General features: G+C 48.1%; 1 protein-coding gene across 4 annotated transcripts in view; it reads left to right on the top strand.

Annotated features, from left to right (window-relative positions):
• The window catches only part of BDP1 (BDP1 general transcription factor IIIB subunit), a 1,439,438-nt gene that overhangs the window by 245,518 nt on the left and 1,170,752 nt on the right, over nucleotides 1–23,168 (top strand). For all 4 annotated transcript variants that reach the window (XM_085632357.1, XM_085632359.1, XM_085632358.1 and 1 more), the window contains exons 11-12: nucleotides 1,440–1,703; nucleotides 13,244–13,510. In XM_085632357.1, coding sequence (XP_085488483.1) covers nucleotides 1,440–1,703; nucleotides 13,244–13,510 — 531 coding nt within the window. The remainder of the gene's footprint in view (nucleotides 1–1,439; nucleotides 1,704–13,243; nucleotides 13,511–23,168) is intronic.

Here is a 23,168-nt window from a genome sequence, read left to right as displayed (position 1 = left end):
TAAAGGATGCTCTGCTTGTCATGTTGTTTTATCTGGTACACTTATAGGAAATGCTTTTGATCCTTAGCTTTCCTTTTTGTATATGTACTATGTATATTTGTTTGAATGTTGTAAACTGTGTATACTTTGAATCTGTTGTCGGTCCACCTGTTCGCCTCGGAGGCACGGAAAAAATGGGTGGAACTGACGTCATCACGCCGACGTGGCTCTCTTATGGCTCCGGTGACGTCATATGGAGTCGCGAGCGGAGCCGAGGTATTATGATGTCAACGTCGGCGTAGAGAGCTGGGGAAAAAATTCTGTAGAATGCTGGCGCAGGGGATATTCACAAGGTGAGGAATCCACAGGCAGATACTGTATCCACCAGAAAAAGCGTTACCGAAGGTAAGTAACTTGTTCGTTAGTCCCTCCTTAGTACCACCTAGTCCTTATTTGTAACCTCCCATGAGGGCTGGCCCTTTTACTTCTGTTTTTACACCGCCTGTGTTATTTAGTCTGTAAGCACTATTTCTTTGGCGAGTTTTGTCTTACAGCAGGCACAAGTGCTTTGCAGAAACATTCAGCGCACCATGCGTGCTTTCACTTTTCACGCAGACGGGACAATGGCGGACTCTTCTTTGGAATGCCGTAGGTCTCGCATTGAGGAGAGTTGGACTTATTGGTATTGTAAATGACATTAGCTTAAACTCTTGCAAATGCAACACCTATTGCTTTAGACATATATATTTTTTGGGGTTGTTTCCAAGTGCCCCATGCCGCGCTTGCACTTAATAGAGGCCACGCCCCTTCCTGTAGACGGCTCATCTAAAGAAAGGGGCGTGGCCTCTATTAAGTACAAGCGCGGCATGGTGCACTTGGGGAAAAAACAATATTTGCAATTGGGTAGGGCTCGCATTTGCGAGAATTTAAGCTATTGACATTTACAGTGCCAATTGCTCAAAGTATCTCAAATGCAAGACCTATTGCATTGTAAATGCATGTCCTCTTTGTTCTGGGGGCCTGTTTCCTGTTGTTCTGAGGTAATTTGTCTTTTTTATTGTTAAGGCCGGTGGCTTGCGTATTCTCCTGTTCTATGCTGGCTTGTGAAATGGCTATCATCCCTTCTCTCCTAGATGCCGTGGCTATCATGTTATGTTTTGGTACCCACACTGTCCTGGCTCTTGTGGCAAGTTTGATATCTTGGCTGTTGAGGTGCAACTGGTACCCTGGGTGTTGCAGTGGACTGGTACGTTGGCTGTCATGCTGGTGTACCTCATTGCTTACATCCCCACTCTTTAGTAGTTCTTTATTCAGACTCCTTTTGTGGCTGTTAGCTGCTTTTTCTGTTTTTTAGCAATCTGTAAGATGGAAATCGAATACATTGAGCCAGAATTAGGCTATATTTACACAAGCCAAGAAAACAACAAAGACAATGTAAACTTGTTTTCTATTTATGACAGGCAAAGTTACAGGTGGTGAAGCAACAAACACCTCAAAGATTATCGAAGTGGCCAATATTTCTGGTACTGAAGGAGATGCAAGGAGTGAGGAAAAAGAGAATGAAGGATCTCTGAATGTCCCCGGACAGTGTGTCTCAGAGTCTGCTTCTACTAAAAAGAAGAAAAAAAAGAAGGCAATTTCTGACTCCAGTGAAGCAGTTTCAAATCCTGCGGCAGGTGACGTACTTCCTGAGTCGCCTAAGGCACAAAGAAGCAGCAAGAAAAGTAAGAGATTGAATGTGCTAAGCTTGTGGTTTACAATTTGTTTGAGGGACTTCAAATATTGTGATATGTGCTTGTAGCTGTATAGATCATAGGCCTCATGCGGCGAGTGTTTTGAAGTTAAAAAGTCTATCAAGTCTATCTATCTACACATCTGCCAAGTCAATCACCAGCAAATGGTCCACTGTTCCAAGAGAAAAATGTCCTCAACTTTTAGTGCTTGTTTGTGCATCATCAGCTGAAATAATTTACAAAAGCTGCTATGGCTAACAAAAACACTCACCCCTCGCATGTCCTTTCAGTATGCTTTGGTGCAGTTACTCAGGTGTCCTGCTGCCAAAGGCACTAATTCCATATAAGCAGAGACATAAACAATTTGGACCTTATTGAGTTCATTTCACTTCAAAAGTTAAACATGTCACTTTCCAGTAGGTGCCAATAGTTCTTTATTCCATCATGATTACAAAATATCCTACTCTTCTCGTTCCCTTTTGAGGTGGAACTTCTTCAGGGCTATTCTGCCAAAAGTGTGGCCACTATCAATACTTGGTACCATTCTTCATTGTATTAACACAAGTTCTTCTGCTAAGCTCAAAACACTGCTTGGATATGCAAAATTACAGATAAGAGGGGTGGTGAACTCACCCATGACTTTCTCACAGCATAATTGTATGATCGTATAATTACTGTGGGTGTTATACTGAAGAATCTGTGTGTACAGTCTTTTATTCCAGTAGTATTTTTAGGGTCTCGTATTGCTTTTAGTATAGTGTCAAATGTATTCTTTATGGTGAAAGGTTCTGTGGCATTTATGTGTGATGACATGGAAGGTTCATCCTCTGATGGTTTCGCTTTTTTTGTAAGCCATGTTTGAGCTATTGCAGGCTGTCAAGAAGGGCGGAGGGGGCAGACTCCATTCCATTTTACCGTGATCCATGTTCCTCAGTCGTAACTCTGTCCAGGTTTTATTTTGTTTTTTTCTTGGGAGGGTGTAGTGGTTGGGTCTAGTAGTGCACCATGTGTGGGACTAGTTACACTAGTAGTGTTCTTCCTTACCTCTCGGAGACCCCACCCATGGCCCCTTGGTGCACTGGGAGGTGAGAGAAGACTGGGACCTCTTGTACTATGTTAGTGAGTGCCGCCGGTGTTTTCAATAGTTTCCAAGGGCACCCTGCTCTAGTGCAGTGTCTCAATATGTGCTGCATGCTCCCTGTGCTTCAAGTCACAGGTGACTATGACTGGTGTGTTGAGCGCTGTGTGAAACGAGAGCGTGAGATCTTTTGCTGCTGCTGTTGCACTTTTTGCACTTCTGAAATAACGTTTGCTTTTAAAAATTGTATTGTGTTGGTTTTTTAATAAAAACTGTTGATCTGATCGCAACTACAAAGACATTATTTCCTGTGCTTACCGGCATTTCGACCTCGCGGTGCCCGCCTGTTAGAGCGGACCCGCCCACATTGAGGTCACCAGTCTAGTCGTTAGCCCCACACCCATAAGAACAGCACGCTGGCATGGCCGCGCAGGGGGCGGGCCGAAGGTGCGCCTAAGGCAAGCCCGTCTGCGCCCATCCGCACACTGACCGCGTACAGCGCCAGCCACGCTGCTCGTATCAGTAAAAGTGGAGCTGAAGGTAGAAGGTACGTCTGTGCAAGAGAACAGTTGTTTGAGTTAGGGGTAGTAGGAGGTAGGATGGGCAGGGTTAGACTGGAAGAGACTGCAGGGCTGAAATCTGATTTTGTAAAAAGAGATGGCCTGAGGTGTGGGCTGCTTAATGTTAGGTCTCTACCAAAGCACCATCTGGAGATTCAATTGCTGGTGGAAATGTATGAACTGGATGTGTTGTTCGTGACTGAAACATGGACACATCTTAGCTCAGACCTGGAGCTGGGCATGGCTTGTCCATCTGGATATAAAGTCCTCCATAAACCTCGTCTGGGTGGTCGAGGAGGTGGGGTGGGGATTATTTTTAAAGACTATTGGGACTTTTCCCTTCTTGATATTGAGGAACTGGAGGGGATCGATCTTTTGGGCTTCTCAATAAAAGAGCCCAAGGGACAACTACTGACTGGTTTAGGCAGTTATAGACCCCCTGGAACAGCTAGCCCTCTATTTCAACAAGGATTTATTGAAGTCCTGAGTAACCTTGGATTGTCCTACTCCAGATTACTTGTTGTAGGGAATTTTAACTTATGGCCGAATGGGATACTAGACTCAGGATACCACAATATTATTCAATCTTGTGAAACTCTCAACCTACAACAGTGGGTTACGGAATCTACCCACAGGGGGGGACACATACTGGACCTACTGTTTTCTAATGAACAAATAATGGGACCAATTGAGGCCCTACCAGTGTAATGGTTGGACCACCATCTGATTATTTTCCAGTTACACAATCTTGGACTAAATCATTCAAATTATAAGATCGACCGGAAATTCCAAAGTAGAGACTGGAAGGACCTTCTAAAGAAGGCAAAGGTTCTCCCAGTGTTTGTGCCTACTGAGAAGTGTGACACTAATAAGACAGTGGTGGAGAACTATGCAATTTACTGCAATAATATTACCACTAGGCTAGATCAAATCGCTCCATTAAAAAATCATAAAAAGAGGGGCGTGGCTAGCTGCCGGGCAAGATGGCCGCAGCCTGAAGGAGCTCCGGGGGTGAGACCGTCTTCTCCGCCATCCGATCACTGATTCGCGCTTTAATGCGAGCACACAGTCTAAGCCTATGACGCCGGACAGAAGCGGCACCGAGCGGTGCAATTTTGAAGTCTCCCCGCGGCCTGTGAAGCGGCCGGCGCCGCGCCGTTATGAGGCCTGTATCCTCGGCTGCAGCCGGGGCCTCGATTTTGGAGGCGTGACCCGGGTGCTGGGCGTGAGACCCGGGGTCGCTGAGGGGAAGTGCCTCCAGCCCAGAAGCGCGGCGGACTGCACTGGAGACGGCCTGTGGGTGGAGCCCGGAGCCCGAAGGCCAAGGCGGGAGCCCAGCTGTCAGGCGGAGCGCTCAAACGTCTGCGGCGCAGCCGCACCACTGCAGTGAGTGAACAGCGGCGTGAATACCGAGCAGTGGCAGCCAAGCGGCGTATGTGCAGCTGAGTGTGGCGGGGCTGATTGCCTGAATTGAGCGGTGCACGGCGTGGGGACCCGAATTAACACCTGCGGCGCTCTGATTGGGCACTGTCCTGAGTGCCTGTGTTGCCTCGAAGTGCCGGGTGCGGCGGCAGTGACCTGAGGAGCAGCGGCACACCGCGCCCTTGATGGCGAGGGGCACGGACGGAGGAGATGCATGGACGCAGGCGGCTGTAGGGGTCTCGAGGTGCTGGTGAGTGGCTTGCAGGTGTGCCTGCCAACGTGCATCCTACTCGTACGCAGTGCCAGCGCCTGGGGAGTCACGGCGACGTCTCGAGCTGAGCGGTGTGTGACAAGACAACTGGTCCTGTGGATCTGCGTTCTGTCCCTTGCACTGCAGCGCCAGCAGACATCTACATAGACTGGTCTCCGGCCCTATCATGAGTGGCAAAGGGAGTAGGGAGCACCAGCAAGGGAAGCTGGACAAGTATGCATACACTAAGGACGCTCCCCCGCTGACAGAACACGCCTGTCGCATGGAGAGGGCCGCCGCTGATGCTGGTCCGCCTAAAGTGACATTGGAGGATATCATGGCCGCCCTTACTAATGTGCAGACGACGGTGGGGTCTATTTCCACGGATGTGACGCTCCTCAGAGCCGACTTTCAGAAATTGTCCGCCAGAGTCACGGAGGTTGAAAAGGTGACAACTACTCTGGCGAAAGACTCTAGCTTCCTGCTCCAGAAAGTGTCGCAACTGGAGGCCGACAACAAGCACATGGCTGAGAGGCTTGATAACCAGGAAGGGCGATCCCGTCGCAACAACGTGCGTATCACGGGTATTCCGGAGAGTGAGGGGTGCGCGGCCATGGATCTCTACGTGGAGAACCTCATAAAAACTGAACTGCAGCCAAGGGGACTCTCCGCCTTTTTCTCAGTGGAGCGGGCGCACAGGGTGCCCGGGGGCAGGCCTAGGGTCGGAGCTCCCCCCGGCCGGTCCTGGCCCGTGTCTTTAAATTCCGTGATAGGGATGCCATTCTCCAGACGGCCCGAGTGGCACCACCCTTGAGAATACAGAAATCGTTGGTGTCCTTCTTTCCGCACTACACGGCGGCTGTGTCGGCGCGCCGGAGAAGCTTCTTGGAAGTAAAATAGAGACTGAGGGCCCGTGAACTATCTTACTCCATGTTATTTCCGGCCAGGCTTCGAGTGGTGGCGGATGGGAAGACATGGTTTTTCGAATCGCCTGAGGAAGCTCATGAATGGCTTGAGGGATGGCAGCAGGTGAAAAACTCAGGACGGTCGGACAAGTCGAAGGCGGCCTCCGGGAGGGATAGAGGACCCCACCGACCGGGACGGTGCCGTGGAAGATGAGGCCCGACTGCAACATGAGGCTTGGTCGAGAGGCGCTATACTATAACTTTTTATTAAAAGGTGCAGGGTAAAGGGGAATGCTTCCTGGGCTGGGCGGTGCCTGCTCACTTATACTGCAGCTTGGAACATTTGGACGCTCGAACTGGGGATGTCTCTGGTCTTCCTCGGACCTTCCGCTCCTTGCACGCAAGTTATGTATCAGTGGATGGGTTCTGAGCACTCTGCTGAGTTGGGGTGGCGGGCAGTTTGGAGTCAGTATGGCAGGGAGGGGGTTTGGGGGAGAGGGGATAGTTTTCAAGTTTTTTCAGCAGTTACTGTTCAAACTCAAAGTAATGATCACAGAGCAGTGCACGCAACCACCATAGAACACATGATGCTCGTCGATCCTAGCGCGCTTTTTATTACCCTCGATGCCAAGCGTTCTAATGTCCGCTACTAGTGAAGGGGCGCCTGCGACGAGTTCCCTCACTCCGATACCACCTCTCTCTCTACTCACGTGGAACGTGCGTGGTTTGGGAGACAAAATTAAGCGCGGTCTGGTCCTGCATAGTCTTAAGAGATGCGCTCCGGCGGTTGTCTTGCTACAGGAAACCCATCTTACTCACACCACTAGGAAAGCATTGGACCGGTGGGGATACAAAATGGTGGCGCACTCGGAATTTACCTCAGGGTCTAGGGGGGTGGGCATACTGGTGCGGAAGCAATACCCACTAATTCTACACAAACATAAAACTGACGGGTCGGGTAGGTTTGCGGCGATAGCCACTCAATGGGAGGGACGCCCCTTAACATAGTCTTCGTTTATATTCCTCCTGCAGTGCATGCCACTGCGCTCCCGGCACTTAGTGAGTTTCTCCTTGACCTGCCAGAAGGGGACCTGATCCTTGGCTGCGATTTTAATGCAGTTGTAAACAAATCACTTGATAGGCACCCTAGGCGAGCGGGAGGTGCGGGACTGTCCCGTTTAGGAAGCTTTGTCGAAGCACTGGGGCTGTCAGACTTATGGAGGCTGCATCATCCAACAACACAACAGTACACGTACCACTCGGGGGTGCATAACAGTCTCACTAGGATCAACTACTTCCTGGGCTCCGCTGGTAGTCTTAGAAACATAGACAGTGTAGAGATCAGGCCCAGGGGAATATCTGACCACTCCCCGCTGCTCCTGCAGTACACGTTATCGCCTCGCGCGTCGTCGTATCCCATCAATACGCCCCGGCTATCTCCAGGTACCCGCGATCCACAATGCGCTTACGAAGGCAACAGGCCTCTACTTTACGGAAAATGCCCCCTCTGTTGCCTCACCAACGATATTGTGGGAGGCATATAAAACGGTCCTCAGAGGACAGGCTCTCACTACCATAGCAGCGCATAAGCGAGCAAATCAGGCAGAGCTGCAGTCGCTCGAACAAGAGCTACGCGCGGCAGAGGCACACCAGGCTTGGGACCCCTCTTCGGCGTCGGCCTCTGACCTGAAGGCCGCACAGGCCAAATATAGGGCGTACCTCACGGAGTGCACAAAGCAACAGTTGATAGCCACGCGGCACAAGATATATGACCTGGGTGATAAGACTGGGAAGCTCCTGGCATGGCTCGATAGGCGGGAGGGGGGAGCTAGGTGGATAGCACAACTTAAATCTGAGGAGGGCCAGGCACTAACTAAACCAGGCGCGATAGTGCACGCTCTTGCGCGCCATTTCCAAGCAGTCTACTCCTCCACCTCCTCCATGACAGTGGAGGAGGCGGGGACATATGTGAAAGATTTAGCGATGCCCCGGCGCACCACTGAGGCGGCGAGTGCCCTGGAAGCTGACATAACAGTAGAAGAGGTACAAATGGCAATCGGAGCGCTACAATCCGGTAAAGCGATGGGACCGAATGGCATACCGGTCGAGCTCTATAAGCGAACAGCCGGGACGGTCGCCCCCCACTGACTTAACATGTTCACAGACAGTCTCCCAGTGGGCGAACTCCCACGGGACCAACGAACAGCCACCATAGTGGCTATACTGAAGCCCGGCAAGCCTGCTTCTGAGTGTACCTCCTATCGTCCTATATCACTGCTGAATGCAGAGGCGAAAGTCCTTGCGAAACTCTTGCCGACCAGACTGACACCACACTTGCCAGAAATTGTACACCCAGACCAGTCTGGTTTCATGCCCGGCAGAAGCACGGCCCTCAATTTGCGGCGCTTGCACGGTGTGATGGCCCGAGTGGAGCGCTTACAGGAGCCAGCGGTGCTGCTCTCGTTAGATGCGCGAATGGCATTTGACATGGTCGAATGGCCCTTCCTGTTTGCAGTATTACTGCACTTGGGCTTTGGGCCCAAATTTTGTGCCTGGGTCCGACTTCTCTATACTAAACCAGTAGCATCCTGCTACACTATTAACTGGTCAAAATCGATAATGTATGTGCTGCGCGGCCCTCCTCCTCGACTCCCTGCAGACTGCCCACTTCAAACGGCGACGGGATAATTTAAATATCTGGGTATCCACGTCAATGCAAACCCTGCGGACTTTCTAAAACTAAATCTGCAACCCCCACTAGACCGTCTCAAGCGCGACGCGCGTCACTGGGGTGCGCTGCCGCTCACGTTACTGGGGAAAGCTGCCCTATTTAAAATGATGGCCCTGCCTCGATTCGTGTATGTATTGGAAAACACGCCGTGTTGCATACCGCCGGAATACTTCCGCGCAATTGCGGCACAGGTGACTAGCCTTATGTGGGGTGGTAGACCGCCGCGTATAGCACAGTCCAAGTTAACTCGCGGCTGGTATGATGGAGGAATAGCGCTTCCAGATATCCAACTCTATTACTGGGCGGCGCAGCTAAAAGTAATTAATCAGTGGCTTCATGTCCCGCGGACGGACCCTGTATTTAAAGCAGATAGGGACATACTGGGAGAGCGAGGTGTGTTGTCACCCCTGTATGACGGTAAATTGGCTCCAGCGCTCATCGGTCCGCTTAGGCAGACCGTCGCCATTTGGCACGCGGCACAAGCCAAGCTAGGGTGGCGTAGGGTCTTGAGCCAACTCACACCTCTGTGGGGACACAAAGCAGCTCGGAAAGCTTAGAAGCAGCAGGGGCGTTGACAATTGGGACAACATCGGGATTTCTACGATTGGCGACATGTGGCACAAGGGTGAAATAATTACATTTGCGCGTCTTCAACAGCAATACGAGCTAGCATCCTCCGAGTGGTTCCGATATACACAAATCAAGCACGCCTTGCTATCGAGGCTTGCGCCTGGCGCAACAGTACCGGAGGCGTCGCCCTTGGAGGACAGATTGTTAACGGATTACATGCCTAAAAGGGACACATCGCTTACATACCGTAAGCTGGTCAACAACCTACCGGAACCAATGGGTCCTCTCCGCGAGAAATGGTCCCGGGATGTGGGCGAATTTGATGAGCCGGAGTGGCGGGAGGCGCTACTACACCAGACACACTCTACACAGCATAGGTAGTGCGCCACATCCGTTCTGCTGGCGCGGCTGCGGGGAGGTGGGAAATTTCTTCCACACCATATGGGAATGCCCTGTACTCCAGGAGTACTGGAAGCAGGTGATGCGGACGCTGTCGCAGTCGGGGGGAGTCTCGCTGGTACCGGAGCCTAGACGCTACCTACTGAATATATGGGAACCTAATGACCTCACGCGCCAGGCGCAGGGTTGGACTACGCTAGGGATTATGATAGACAAGCGCAACATAGCCCAAAAATGGGGAACAGGGGAATTGCCGAAGCTAACCACATGGGGAGCCGACATGGACGATGCCATGTTTGCGGAAAGGTCGGCCTTCATCAGGCGGGGTTGCCCTCGTAAATGGGGTAAAGTATGGGGGGCGTGGAACAAATTCAGGGGTGACATCTGTGACCCGCCCTCAGATCAAGATGATGATGCCTCGGACTCGGACTGATGCGGGGAGGCCCAGAGGTGTGTGCGCGGGGAGGTGGATATTAAAGATGTATAGTGTTGGGGAAATGCTTCCTGAGGGGTTGTCTCTGGTGATTGCTACTGCACTGTTCTATATTGTTGAAAACTGCGTATTCAACTGTTGTTTTGTACTGCTGCTTATTAAGAAAATAAAAAACAAACTTAAAAAAACATAAAACAAAATCATAAAAAACTCGGCAGACCGTCAGCCCCATGGTTTAATGAAAAACGTAGAACTTTGAAACTTAGTTGTAAGCAAGCAGAAAGGAAATGGCGCAGAGCCTACACTGAGAAGGATAAAACCTCCTGGAGGATAGCCATAGCGGAATATAGGAAAGAAATTGTGATAGCTAAAACAGAGTATTTTGCTAATTCTATCCTGAAGGCACAAAATAGGACTAAGGATGTATTCAGGATTGTAGATACTCTGATTAACCCGGAGTGCACAAAGAATGAGATTGTGTCTAGTCAGGTACTGTGTGACAGACTGGCAATGTTCTTTGAGGACAAGATAAGTAACATTGTTAATGGCTTAAATCCAGAGTATATGCCCAAGGAGTCACACTCTGCGAGTCAAGCTGAGAGGGGGAAATTATACTCCCTGGATCATTTGGCATGCTTTCTATAGGTGACTTTGAAAAAATGGCCATGGGAGTATCCTCTGGATCTCCTTTGGATCCACTGCCACATAAAATCTGGAAGGGGCTGGATCCTGAATTATTTCCGGTCCTACGGCAAATTTGTAATCAATCCCTGATGAATGGCACTGTGCCGGCCTGCTGGAAGCAGGCGTCGGTGACACCCTTGTTGAAAAAAGCGACACTCGACCCAGCCTGTCTGAAGAACTATAGACTGATCTCCCTCTTACCATAGCCAATAAAAATTCTGGAGCGAGTGGTTAGTTAAGCACTATTCCAGTTCTTAGAAAGAAAAGACATCTTGGATAGGGTACAGTTTGATTTTCGCCCTGGCCATGGGACAGAGACTGCTCTGGTGACCGTCATGGACGATCTACGGATGTGAGCAGACAGGGGAGAGTCTGCCATATTTTTTCTTCACGACCTGTCTGCCGCATTCGATACGGTAAACCATGGGATTCTTCTGTCCAGAATTGAAGAGGTGGGAGTGACGGGCACCGCTCTTAAGTGGTTTTACTCTTATCTATCCAACAGACAACAAGCAATAGCCCTCCCTCCTTTTTGTTCTAAGTTTTCTAATATTCTGCATGGTGTCCCACAGGGATCGACAATAAGCCCTATCCTTTTTAACATTTATATGAGTCCCCTACCTACAATTATAAGATCTCATAATGTCAACTTAGTAAATTATGCAGATGATATCCAGCTTATCCTGTCCTTAGAAGGTGAGCAATCAGTTTCTCTAATAGACTTTCACGCATGTATGCAGGATATAGCAACTTGGCTCAGGGAGAATTCCCTTCAATTTAATTGTGAGAAGACAGAGATCTTATACTGTGCAGCAGGAAGAATTCCCCCTATACTTCCATCTAACTTCTGGCCAACTCCTGCCAGTGTCCCATTGGCTCCCAGTAACGCTGTGCGTAATCTGGGAGTCATGTTTGATAGCAAATTGACATTAGAGAAACATGTCAACAAGACAGTTGGGAGTTGTTTCAGTCTGATTAGAGCTTTCCGAAAAACAATTCCGATGTTTTCTTTGGAGGCCAGAAGGCTGATAGTCTGGAGTACTATCCTCAGCAGATTGGACTACTGCAATGCTCTGCTTTTGTATTCTCCACGATATCTGATTGAGAGATTGCAGAGAATACAGACCATGGCTGCAAAAACAGCCTCCCTGGCACTCTCTGATTTGCATTGGCTGCCAGTCTTGCAGAGAATACAATTTAAGGCTCTATGCATTTTGTTCAATGCCCTGCATGGACATGGACCCAAGTCCCTGCAGGAAAAATGTATTTGGTATGCTCCCCCCCCCGGATGCTTCGTTCCTCTTTGGCAAATCTGGTGAGGGTGCATAGAGTCAAGAAAGTTAAATCAGGAGGCCGGGCTTTCTGCACGGCAGCCCCCCGCCTCTGGAATAAACTTCCATTGGATATTAGACAAATAGATAACATTCTGCAGTTCAGAAAAAGGATAAAAACCTGGCTCTATCCTTGGGCCTGCTCTCCAGTTCCCTGCTAATTCCACCTGGCAGGGGCTATAGCTCTTTCTACACTCAGTTAACATCTTAACACAGCGCCAGGTTACCCGTAGGGTGTCAGCTGCGCTTTATAAGCACCTGTAATATTATTATTATTATTATTATTAAGTGCCTCTTAATGATGATGGGTGACATGCAGAGGCATGATGGCAGCCCAGGGTCTCAACATCTGCCTTCTTGTCCAGATTCCAATGGGTATGTTAATCTGGCCAAGGCACCCCCAGTGCCGTGAGCCACTCACTCTCCTCCGTCTCCCCAAGCCCTCCTAACTTGTGCATATAGTGTAGTGTGATGTGGACCTTTCCAGACTACAGACCCAAGCTCTTTTGCATTTGCCTCCTCTCCCCCCCCCCCCCAGGTCAAAGACCGGTGGATTAACACATGGTCCTTCAATGTGGCCAAGGATAATGAGGTCTGGCCCTTGTGGCTGTTTGGTTGGGGCGGGTAGCTTTTCACTCATTTATCTTAGAGGGAGGTGTTTCCTGATTAATCTTTTGGCATTTTTACTTTTTGTTCTGGTAGCCGGTCTCCTGTTGTTCTGAGTGAATTTGCCTTTTTTTAATTGTAAGGGCCGGTGGCTTGCGTATTCTCATGTTCTATGCTGGCTTGTGAAACGGTTATAATCCCTTCTCTCCTAGATGCCTTGGCTATCATGTTATGTCTTGGTACCCACGCTGGCCTGGTTAGTTTAATAACCTGGCTCTTGTGGCAAGTGGGATATCCTGGCTGTTGGGGTGCAACTGGTGCCCTGGGTGTTGCAGTGGGCCTGGTACCTTGGCTGTCATGCTGGGGTACTTCATGGCCTACATCACCACTCTTTTGTAGTTCTTTATCAGACTCCTTTTGGCAGGTGTTTGCTACATACCAGAAAACGCAGCTATCTGTAAGATTGAAATCGTATGCATTGAGCCAGAATTAGGCTATTTTTACACGTAAAGCCAAGAAAACAACAAAGACAATGTCTACTTTTTTTCTCCATTTATGACAGGCAAAGTTACAGGTGGTGAAGCAACAAACACCTCAAAGTTAATTGAATCTGCTAATATTTCTGGTACTGAAGGAGACGCAAGGAGTGAAGAAAAGGAAAATGAAGGCTCTCTGAATGTCCCAGAAAGACAGTTTGTCTCAGAGTCTGCTTCTACTAAAAAGAAGAAAAAAAAGAACAACATTTCTGACTCCAGTGAACTTGTTCCAAATCCTGCGGCAGATGACGTACCCCCTGAGTCGTCTAAGGCGCAAAGAAGCAGCAAGAAAAGTAAGTTGTTCCATATGCTAAGCTTGTGATTTACAATTTGATTCAGGGACTTTAAATATTGGGAAACGTGCTTGTAGCTGTATAGAGCATAGTTTCAGATATTACCATATTTCACTACAGAGAGTTTTATCAAACAATGTCGCACCTTGCTACAATGAACTGCGGTGAGTGGTTGATTATTGTGTAATTATATATTACAATGAAGGTGTGACTCACAATAGCTAAGGATCACAATAGCTAAGGAATTTGAAAATACATCTACATCCACCTACACCCATCCAAATTTCTATATTCACTTACTTTCCCTGGAACTGGATGTCTATGGCCCACAAATGCAGGCAAGGTTTATCTGAATGAAATAGGAGATGGGTGGACAATGGTAGAGGGAGCCATCATTTGTGCATGAAACATTTCTAGATTTTGAATTAAAAATATGCATTGGCGAAAATTCCAATCATCTTAAATGGAGGGTAGAGTTGAAGTAAAAAAACAAAAAATGAATCTTTAGTGGAAACACCACTTTTTATTGAGATCATGAGAGTCTCTGAATCAGTAGTACAGCCAATACATTACACTGCCACAGAAGGGACTGAAAGGATCAAAGGAGACCAGTTTTTTTATTTCCTTTCTGTTTGGGTGGATAGATAGATCCCTGTACACTTTTCTTTAAATTGTATTATTTTCTTGACTCTGCAAATTTCTAGATTCAATCATTTTATGTGCATTCAGCTACAACAGTCTTGCCATCTTTAAAGACTGTTTTTACTCCAGCCTTGTCTTTTTTCTATCTTCTCTAAACAGCAGTATGCCTGTCAAGTGTGCCTTTTCTAAGTAAGTTTAGGAACTCCTTAAGACCTTTTTTGATCGATGCCCTTAGGAAACAGCTGCAGGTGCTGCAGAATTCTCTATTAGAGCAAAAGTGAACATTTCCTAGTCAGAGCATATCTCATCCATACTTAGGCATTTGCACTGACCCCACATCGCCATTGCCGCTAGAGTGATGTTTAAGGTGTTGATTTTCACTCATAATGCAGTTGACAGGAATTCCCTGAAGTATTTTAAATTGAGATGCAGATATACACTGCAATGATAATGCTTTTTTTCAGCTTATCTGAGAATTTATTAAACTCTGCTAGAAGATAGTCTGTCTTCCTTGCTAACATTCTTTGTGATTCATTGACATTCATCTTATTTACTTCAGGACATTGATTAAGAACTGCTTGTTTTGAGGCTTTTCTCAGACCTTTATTCTTTAACGCTCAAATGTCTCATAGTGCTTCATAAGCATGATGGTGATGTCTGTTTATAGTGGGTTTGCCTTAAAGTCATTTTGCAGAGGAAAATGGTTTTATTAATGTGTGATCTGATAGACATCTAGCCACAGATTCCTTACCTTAGAATTCTCCCCAGACAGCAGACTGGAGCTGAAATTCTTTCCAGCAGAACCTCTGCACGTCGGTTGAGGGTGTCCTGCAACTCCCTTGCAACGTTGTCTACCGAATGTGACATCGACGGAGTCCATATAAGCCCTTCCATGACGTGCTGATGTCAGTTTCTTCTTTTCCACACTACAATGTGAATCCGAAGAAGCGGTTCCTCTGGCTGTTTCTTGGGCTTCTATGACATTTTTTGGTCTGGAACTGAGTTTGCTGTTTACTATGCCTTCTGGTTTTAAACCTTGTGAGTCTTGTGCTCGACAAATGTCAGCCATGGACACTAATTTTGTCTGTATGTGGTGCTTGGGCAAGCACCACGACTCCAAGCAGTATGACACTTGTCAACAAAGGAAGCCAAAGGCGCTGCAGGAGCAACTGATGAAGCTTCTGACAGCACGGAAATCCTCTGAATATCGCCGATCTCGGTCTGCTTCCCGATCAATGGAGCCAATCCAGGAGCCCTCCCCGTAGACATTGCTCGCTGTTGACGTCCTGCGGTAAGTCACGTCGCAAACGGTCGAAGTCGCAGCATCTCCCGTCTTTATCATCTCACAACGTAGTTTCCCACAGCACATTACACCCTCAAGCTGAGGACCCCGAGCGAGAGTCTCTCCCGTGCATACCTGCTTTTCCTGGAGCCGGGGCGACTTTGACCCAAATGAGAGATTATTATTATGCTATCTACGTCATCTTTGGGTATTCACCTTTCCCTGGAGCACCTATGGTCCCCAAGGAGGCGACAGGTGCTTTGACTGTGCCCACGCCGGGTTCGCCCTCGCCTGCAGTTAGGCCCTTATATACATCGATGACCGATTCACACCTGCTATGCCGATCAACTTTGACGCAGCACCCTTGTATGAACCTTCGGGGCTTCTCTGTCGGTGCTGATCGACTCTGACTTGGCACCGGTGCAGGACCCTTCGGGGCTCGCTCCAGCGACGTCGGCCTCCCCTCGCCTCATTCTGTCCATGGCGCCGTCTGATTCCCTTCCACTGTCTTCTCCTGACGTTGATATGCTGCTGGATCGGCGTTGGGTGCAGAGTCAATGCATCATGGTTCGGTGGAACAATTTTTGGAAGAGAATGAGGAACGGGTTGGGTTTGTACAGCCAATGCCTATGAATCCTCTATGGTGGATAGTTGGATTGCTGATTTGGGTGAAGCAAACTGGTTAGAGTCTTCACCTGCTTCTGGCCTTCTTTCTCCTTCTTGCCTAGCCACAGAGGACAGCTCTTTGGCGAACATGGAACGGGTGGCTGCAGTTTTAGATTTGTCTGTTCCTTTGGTGACAAAGTCTACGGACCCCCACATTGGCGTTCTTCATCCCAGCCAATCAGGTGTTGAGTTGGTATTGCCTCTTTGAGATGTGCTGCATGAGGTTTTGCTAGGGGCATGGTCTAAGCCAGATACTGGCATTTTAATGCCCACATGCACCTCCCTGCCCCCACCGACCCGAATTGTCTCCTTCGCCACCCGACACACAGCAGTTTTGTGGTGCATGCCGCTACTGCTTCTCATGATTTGTAATTTCTGCCTCATACTCCGCTTGACATAGATTGCCAGAGACAGGACTCTTGTGGAAAGCATATTTTCTCTTCTACCAGTGCTGCTTTACATTCCATTAACACATATGCGTTCTCTAATGTTTTTCTCATGCCTTATGGGATTCGTTGACATGATTGTTGCCATCGCTTCTGGATGCTAATCTGAATAATTTGGCCCTGTTGATATCATATTGGCAGCAGACTGCTAAATTAATAATTTGGTGTGGGATGGACACAACCAATTCAGTTGGTCGTGCCTTGGCTTCTTCTGTGGCGTTACACTGGCTGGCTTGGCTTCATACCACTGGGTTTTCGGAGGCAGTCCAATCCACTTTAACTGACATGCCTTTTGATGGCCTCAATTTATTTAGCGCCAATGCTGCTTAGCGTCAGTTTCGAGACAGTCTGGGTGGTGGAGACCCTTAGCTCTGTTTCCATTCTCTCAACCATTCATTGTTGGTTAACACTCAGCGTGTTCTTCTATGTTGTGTCTCTGATTAACATTTGCATTCTGTTAGGCTTTCTGGAATGTCCCTGTGTGGGTCTACTCAATACAGCAGGCCTCCTGGAGTGATGTTCCTGCTTCAGCAGGTCTTCTTCTTTTGTATTTACACTGCGGACGACAGGTTGTCTTTGTGTGACCCTACGTGGGTCTAACACCTATTGGATAGGTTTTTCTTTCATCTCTGCTGAAGGGCTCCATGCCTAAGACACCTTTTGTCTATGATATTTCTTTCTCAAATTAGATAGATTGCCTGTGTTACCTGCTCTTTGGGCACTTGCTGTAGGCATATTGCAAATTATTTTTATTAAAATGCTATCCCTTAAGGCATCCTGTGGTGTTGGGTTGCCGCTAATGATGCATTTTTAGTCTCTCCTGATTCTCTCAGGGAGTACCCTTTTATGTTGAAGGAATTTCCACTGGAGCAGAGGAACATCTGGTGTGGTCTATACTTGGAAATCCACGGTCTGGGTCTGACCAGTGTTTTACCGTTGTGTCCCCATTTGTTTTAGGCAAACTTTCTCGCTTTTCTTGAGTAGGGTGCACCTTTTATGCGTTATGGTGCACAAGTCTGTCCTGCTGATCTCCCTTATTTGTATTCCAGTCCACATTCTTTTTCTGTGTGGTCGTATATGAGTCTCAAATTCTTTTTTTTACATTTTTTTAATTATTATTTATTTAAACTTCCGTCAGCAAGATACAAGCAATATGTCGACACGTACAGTAGAAATACAATTTCTTTATAGGCAGCATCAAAAATGCAATCGTCAAATGGAGAACTGTAACATTCAGAGTAAATGGATGTCAATGGATATCAAAATACATTGCAAACCTACAATATTACTATAAATGGCAATATCAGAATGTTCTATTTAGTGATCATAATAAGCACGTGCACAGCTAGGGGATAAGGAGGGGATCAGCCTGAAGCAAAAGAGGACAACAGGAGGGGACTCCCAAAACCGGTCTCTCCACAACGGGGGAAGTGACACATCTTAAAACGTTCCAAGCATGCAGACTTCAGGGTACATCATCAGCAATGACAGGATGGTCTAGCAGGTATGACTGCAGCGGGCCCCATATATCACGGGGCGTGAGGACTGAGGAAGTAACTCAGCGTATGTGCATAGTTGATCTTGCCAAAGGAGCATATCACCCAGCCATTCCTTAAATTTGGGTGCCTGATCACGACCCCACCTGCAGGCCACCCGGCGCTTAGACAACACCAAACAGAAGGATGCAAATTTTCTATACTTGACAGAAATATGGGCAGTATACCCTTATACCGTATGAGTGTGATAAGAGGTGATCTAGAGATAGGTGCGGAAGTCATGGAATCTAGGGCTGTGAGGACGTGACACCAATAGTCAAGCACCCCAGGACATTCCCACGCTATGTGTAAAAAGTCCGCTTGTTCTGCCTGAGATCTATCACATCTATCTGAATCGCGCAGGCCATACCTGTGGAGCCGAACTGGGGCATAGTAGCTACGATGGAGAAATAGGTAGTGTATGATACAAAGCCGGCTATTCGAGGAGACCTGCTCCGTCTGCTTGCAGAAGTACGCCCACTGCGCATCAGTTAATTCCTGGTCCAACTCTGCCCCCCATTTAGCGCAGGAGGTACATAGCGGGTACTCATGATCTACATACAAAGTGTGGTACAGTGTAGATACTAAACGTGAAGCAGAATCTGTTTGCAAGATATGGTGCAGCGGCATTAAAGGTGTTGGCTGAGAAGGAAACGTGGAGTGACACACCTGCATACCATGACGCAATCGAGCGTAGAGGAAGGTATCTATGGTATACGGGGGAGGGATCATGACGCAACTGTTGGATGGTACGGAACTTGCCCTTAACGTATCGGTCTCCCCAGTATTGCATATTCCGAGTACGTGCCATCCTCCTAAATATGCCTTCCTGCAATAGTGTCAAATCAGGGTGATAAGTGAGTGGGAGAAGAGGGGAATAGAAGCAGGTTGCGGCAGTTCGTTCTAAAATGCGAGCCCTTTTTCGTGCAGTCCATAGAAGTAGGACTACGCCCCCTACGCTCAACACTGGAGAGTAAAATGCCATCTAGTGGGATAGGGTCCGCAAGCCAATGCTCAGTGGCAACATGAAATGTATACCGAGGAGAATGGAACCAGAAGTGGGAGAAGTGCGCCTGTGCGCTTATGTAGTATAATTAAAAATTCGGAATGTCGAAGCCTCCTTGTGCATAAGGTCGTGCAAGCGTGTCCCATAGAATGCGCGACTGTTTACCACCCCGAACCAATCTAATCAGTTCTGATCGGAGAGTGCTAAAGAAGTGTCGGCCAGGATCATAAGAAATGTTGAGGAATAAGTAGAGAAACTTAGGAAGTATAACCATTTTGATGAGAGACATGCGACCAGCCATGGTCAAGGGCAGCGCTATCCAATGGGTAATACAACCAGTAATGTGTTCCATTGCACAACCATAGTTAAGGCGCATGAGCTCCTCCCGGTCTGCTGTAACGCGGATCCCCAATTATTTAACCTCGTCGTCTCACCATACAAGAGAATAATCCGTTTCAAAGGGAGTGGCACCACTGGTCAGCGGGAATGTTTATTTAGCCCAATTGATATTAATCCCAGAGTAGCCGCCAAACCTAACAAACTCACGCATGAGTGGATTTAAATTCTGACTAGGGTTTTTTTATATAGAGGGTGACATTAACGGCATAAAGGGAAATGAGAACAGGACGCACGAGGCAGCGAAGGCCTACATGGTTGAAGTGTTGCCTAATCTGTGCTGCCAATGGTTCTATTACTAGGGCAAAAAGGATCAGGGAGAGGGGACATCCCTGACGAGTGCCACGGGATAGGGGGATGGACGGTGAGGTGCGCCAGTTGATCAAGACTCTTGCTGTAGGTGAAGTGTACAACAAGCGGACCCAGGAAAGGAAGCCTATAGGGAGCCACATGCATCGTAAAACAGTATAGATGTAATCCCATTCCACCGAATCAAAAGCTTTGGAAGCATCTAAAAAGACTGCTACCTGTGCCAGTTTGGGATCAACTGTCTGTAAGATGGAGAACAAGGTTCTGAGGTTATGGGACGTCGCTCTTCCAGGTAGGATTCCCGCCTGATCAGGAAGGACTAGCTTATCTAGAAGAAGGCACAAGCGGTTGGCCAATAATTTAGCGAGAATCTTAGTGTCTGTGTTTAAAAGGGACAGGGGTCTGTAAGATTCGCACCGGTCGGCAGGTGTGGCGGGCTTTAACACTGACGTGATGAGGGCTTCTCTCATTGAGGGTGGAAGCATTTGCGACTCATGAGCCTCGAGAAAAACTTCCTTCAATTTTGGAAGTAGCTGATCAATGTATGATTTATAAAAAATCGACGGGTAGGCCATCTGAGCCTGGAGTTTTGCCCGATTGCATCTGCATTATGTCTTCTCGCAGCTCATCATCCTCAAACAGCGCGGTTAGGAATTCGCGCTGTGCATCGCCTAACCAGCCTAGAGTGATGGCACCAAAAAAGGGAGCAAAGTCTGGAGGGGAAGTACGTTGTGTTTTATACAGATTCGCGTAGAAAGTGGTGAATGTTTTAAGTATATCTGGACTGTCTCTATGTCGCAACCCCGTATCATCGACCACATCAAGCACGTAACTGAAAACCGAGGATGCTTAATAGCACTAGCTAAGGCGCGGCCAGGTCTCTCACCCTCCCCATAGCGGCGAGCGATAAAATATTTGCCTCGGAACTTCACCTCACGGTTCGCAGTGGTCGTATAGTCTGTAAGCTTCAGGTTTGGGACACGGTCCCATATCTGGGACTAGATATAGCCCCATTTATAGCCCAAACGGTCACATGTAACTACTCTAAGCTACTCTCCCAGATCACAAGAGACCTTCAGCAGTGGAAACGCCACCAACTGTCACTGCTCGGGCGTGTTGCGGTGATAAAAATGTCCATTCTTCCCAGGGCGCTCCCCCATCGCGGATGCTACACAAGTTACAACAGGCAATACAGCAGTTCGTATTGGCGGGGGCGCGACCTCGTATACGCAGGGATTTTGCCCATAGACCACCAGAGGAGGGAGGGTTGGGGATCCCAAATGTACTGGAATATTTTAGAGCGGCACAACTTCGCTATCTGGTAGAATGGAGCCGACCAGAATCTGAAAAGAGGTGGCTGTTCCAGGATAGAGTGCTGGCAAAACTTTCCCTATGGAAGGTTTCCTTTTTGAAGAAAGTGGATAGACTGCTGAATCTCAGGGGCTCACCCATTATGAACTCCTTGTTGCGCGTATGGGATGGGATGGCCGTCAGACGAGGGCTGATGTCCTACCCCTCCCTTGTTTGACAACCAGGAGTTTAGTCCGGGTTTGGATGAAAGAGCGTTTTCAGTGTGGCAGGACTCGGAAGACAGAGCGGCGGGGCACTTATTTGATCTAGATGAGATCCTCCCGTTCTCGGAAGTGCGACAATTGTACGCCATTTCGGACTCTGGTCGGTTCCAATACTTCCAACTCTGCCACTGGCTCCTATAGCCGGAAGTACGGCCTCACGTGAGCAGGAAACTAACATAATACGAAAAATGGCTGCTGGCGAAACACTCTGATAAGAAAATGATCTCTGAATTGCACAACATGCTGCGACCACCTGCCCCTTCCCCCGCAATCCTCTGCTGGCCAACAACGATGGGGGAAGGAATTGAGGAGGGAGTTCACGGAGAAAGAGTGGCGGGACATTTATCACAGAGCCAATCATATGGCTCGTAACACAGCCAGCAGTGAGGCTGCAGTCAAAGTAGCCACATACTGGTATTTGACACCAGCCCGTTTGCACAAAGGGAATCCGGACCGCAGTCCGACGTCTTGGCGAGGATACGAGGAAGAGGGCACACTAATACACTTGTTATGAAACTGTAAGGAACTGACGGTGTATTGGACCAAGATACTATACAACATTGACAGACAGTTCGAGACTGAAATACCACGTTTTCCGGCGTACACGGTGTTGGGGCTGTCCAACCCGATAACTTACCCTTTGATATCCATCCGAGGGAAGCAAAAAGGCCTGGCATTGGGGGCGGCGGTCCAACACATTCTATCACACTGGGGGACACAGACTCGTCCGACATACATGGGATGGCTACACAAGCTGTGGTATATTTTAGGAATGGAAAGGATTCAGGCTTCCTTTACGAATTCTGAAGAGAGCTTTAAGGTTACCTGGCGGCCCCTGGTGTCCCTGCTGGCTACGAAGCTGAATGAAATGACCTGCCTGAAATATCTTCGACTTCCCTGGCTCACAGTGACAGAGGGGACAAGTGAGGCTAACAGCTTGGCTATCCAATGAACATCTCCCGACCGGGTCCCTGAAGGGGCAGGTCTTAAGCACACCAGTTCAGGGGAGGGAGGGGTGGGGGGGGGAGGGAGTTCTGGGGTCGTTACATTTTTGACATGTTTAGAGGGGATAAGCCTCGTACTCTGCTTTGACAAAGACCAATCTCCGGACCGCACCCTATGGACTCTTGGGTGCTCCTGCATGGACAATTTTGCTCGTACAGGCTGGGGGGGAGGGGGGATATGCTGTGATTTGGGTACGGGGGTACCCAGTGTATGTGAGGTTTCTCTCTTGCAAAAAGTCAATGAAAACAAGGTTGAACATAAGAGCCTTCATATTTGGCTTCAAGTTTCATTCTATAGATTGATAAGCATGTTGTGTGATCGCTTTCTGGAGGAATCTGTGCAAGAGCTAGAAATCTCGCGCAGATCCATTGTAAGGCCAACTCGTCATTTAATCCTTCCAGGTCCCTAGAGAGAGATTGAGCAATGAAATAAACATGACTTTATTCAAGAGACGAGTCATTCTCGATCATGCTCCAAAATAGTCAACAATTTGAGACTAAGAACGTTTCCTTTCAATGCATTGTTGGTAGGTGGCTTACTCTCTTTATGTGCAACCAAAATTACATAATTTCATGTTCTCTTTACCCTCACACAATTCATCCCCGTGTGAGCAACGAACATCATACAACTTAAATGTTCCCTTATCCAGTCTTGTGCTAACTCAGATTGTTTTCTTTGCCCTCCCTTCTCTTGTTGGCTTTAAGACTTTGTAGTACCCCAGTGATAATGTTAGGATTTTTGCAGGTTATTTTTATGACCTAACATCATGTGTGCTCTCCATACTTTACTCGCTTTTC

This window comes from Triturus cristatus, chromosome 2_1 (assembly GCF_964204655.1).
Source record: "Triturus cristatus chromosome 2_1, aTriCri1.1, whole genome shotgun sequence".
Taxonomy (NCBI): Eukaryota; Metazoa; Chordata; class Amphibia; order Caudata; family Salamandridae; genus Triturus; species Triturus cristatus.
Note: the sequence above shows the minus strand (reverse complement) of the source record. Positions and strands in the feature narration are given on the sequence as shown.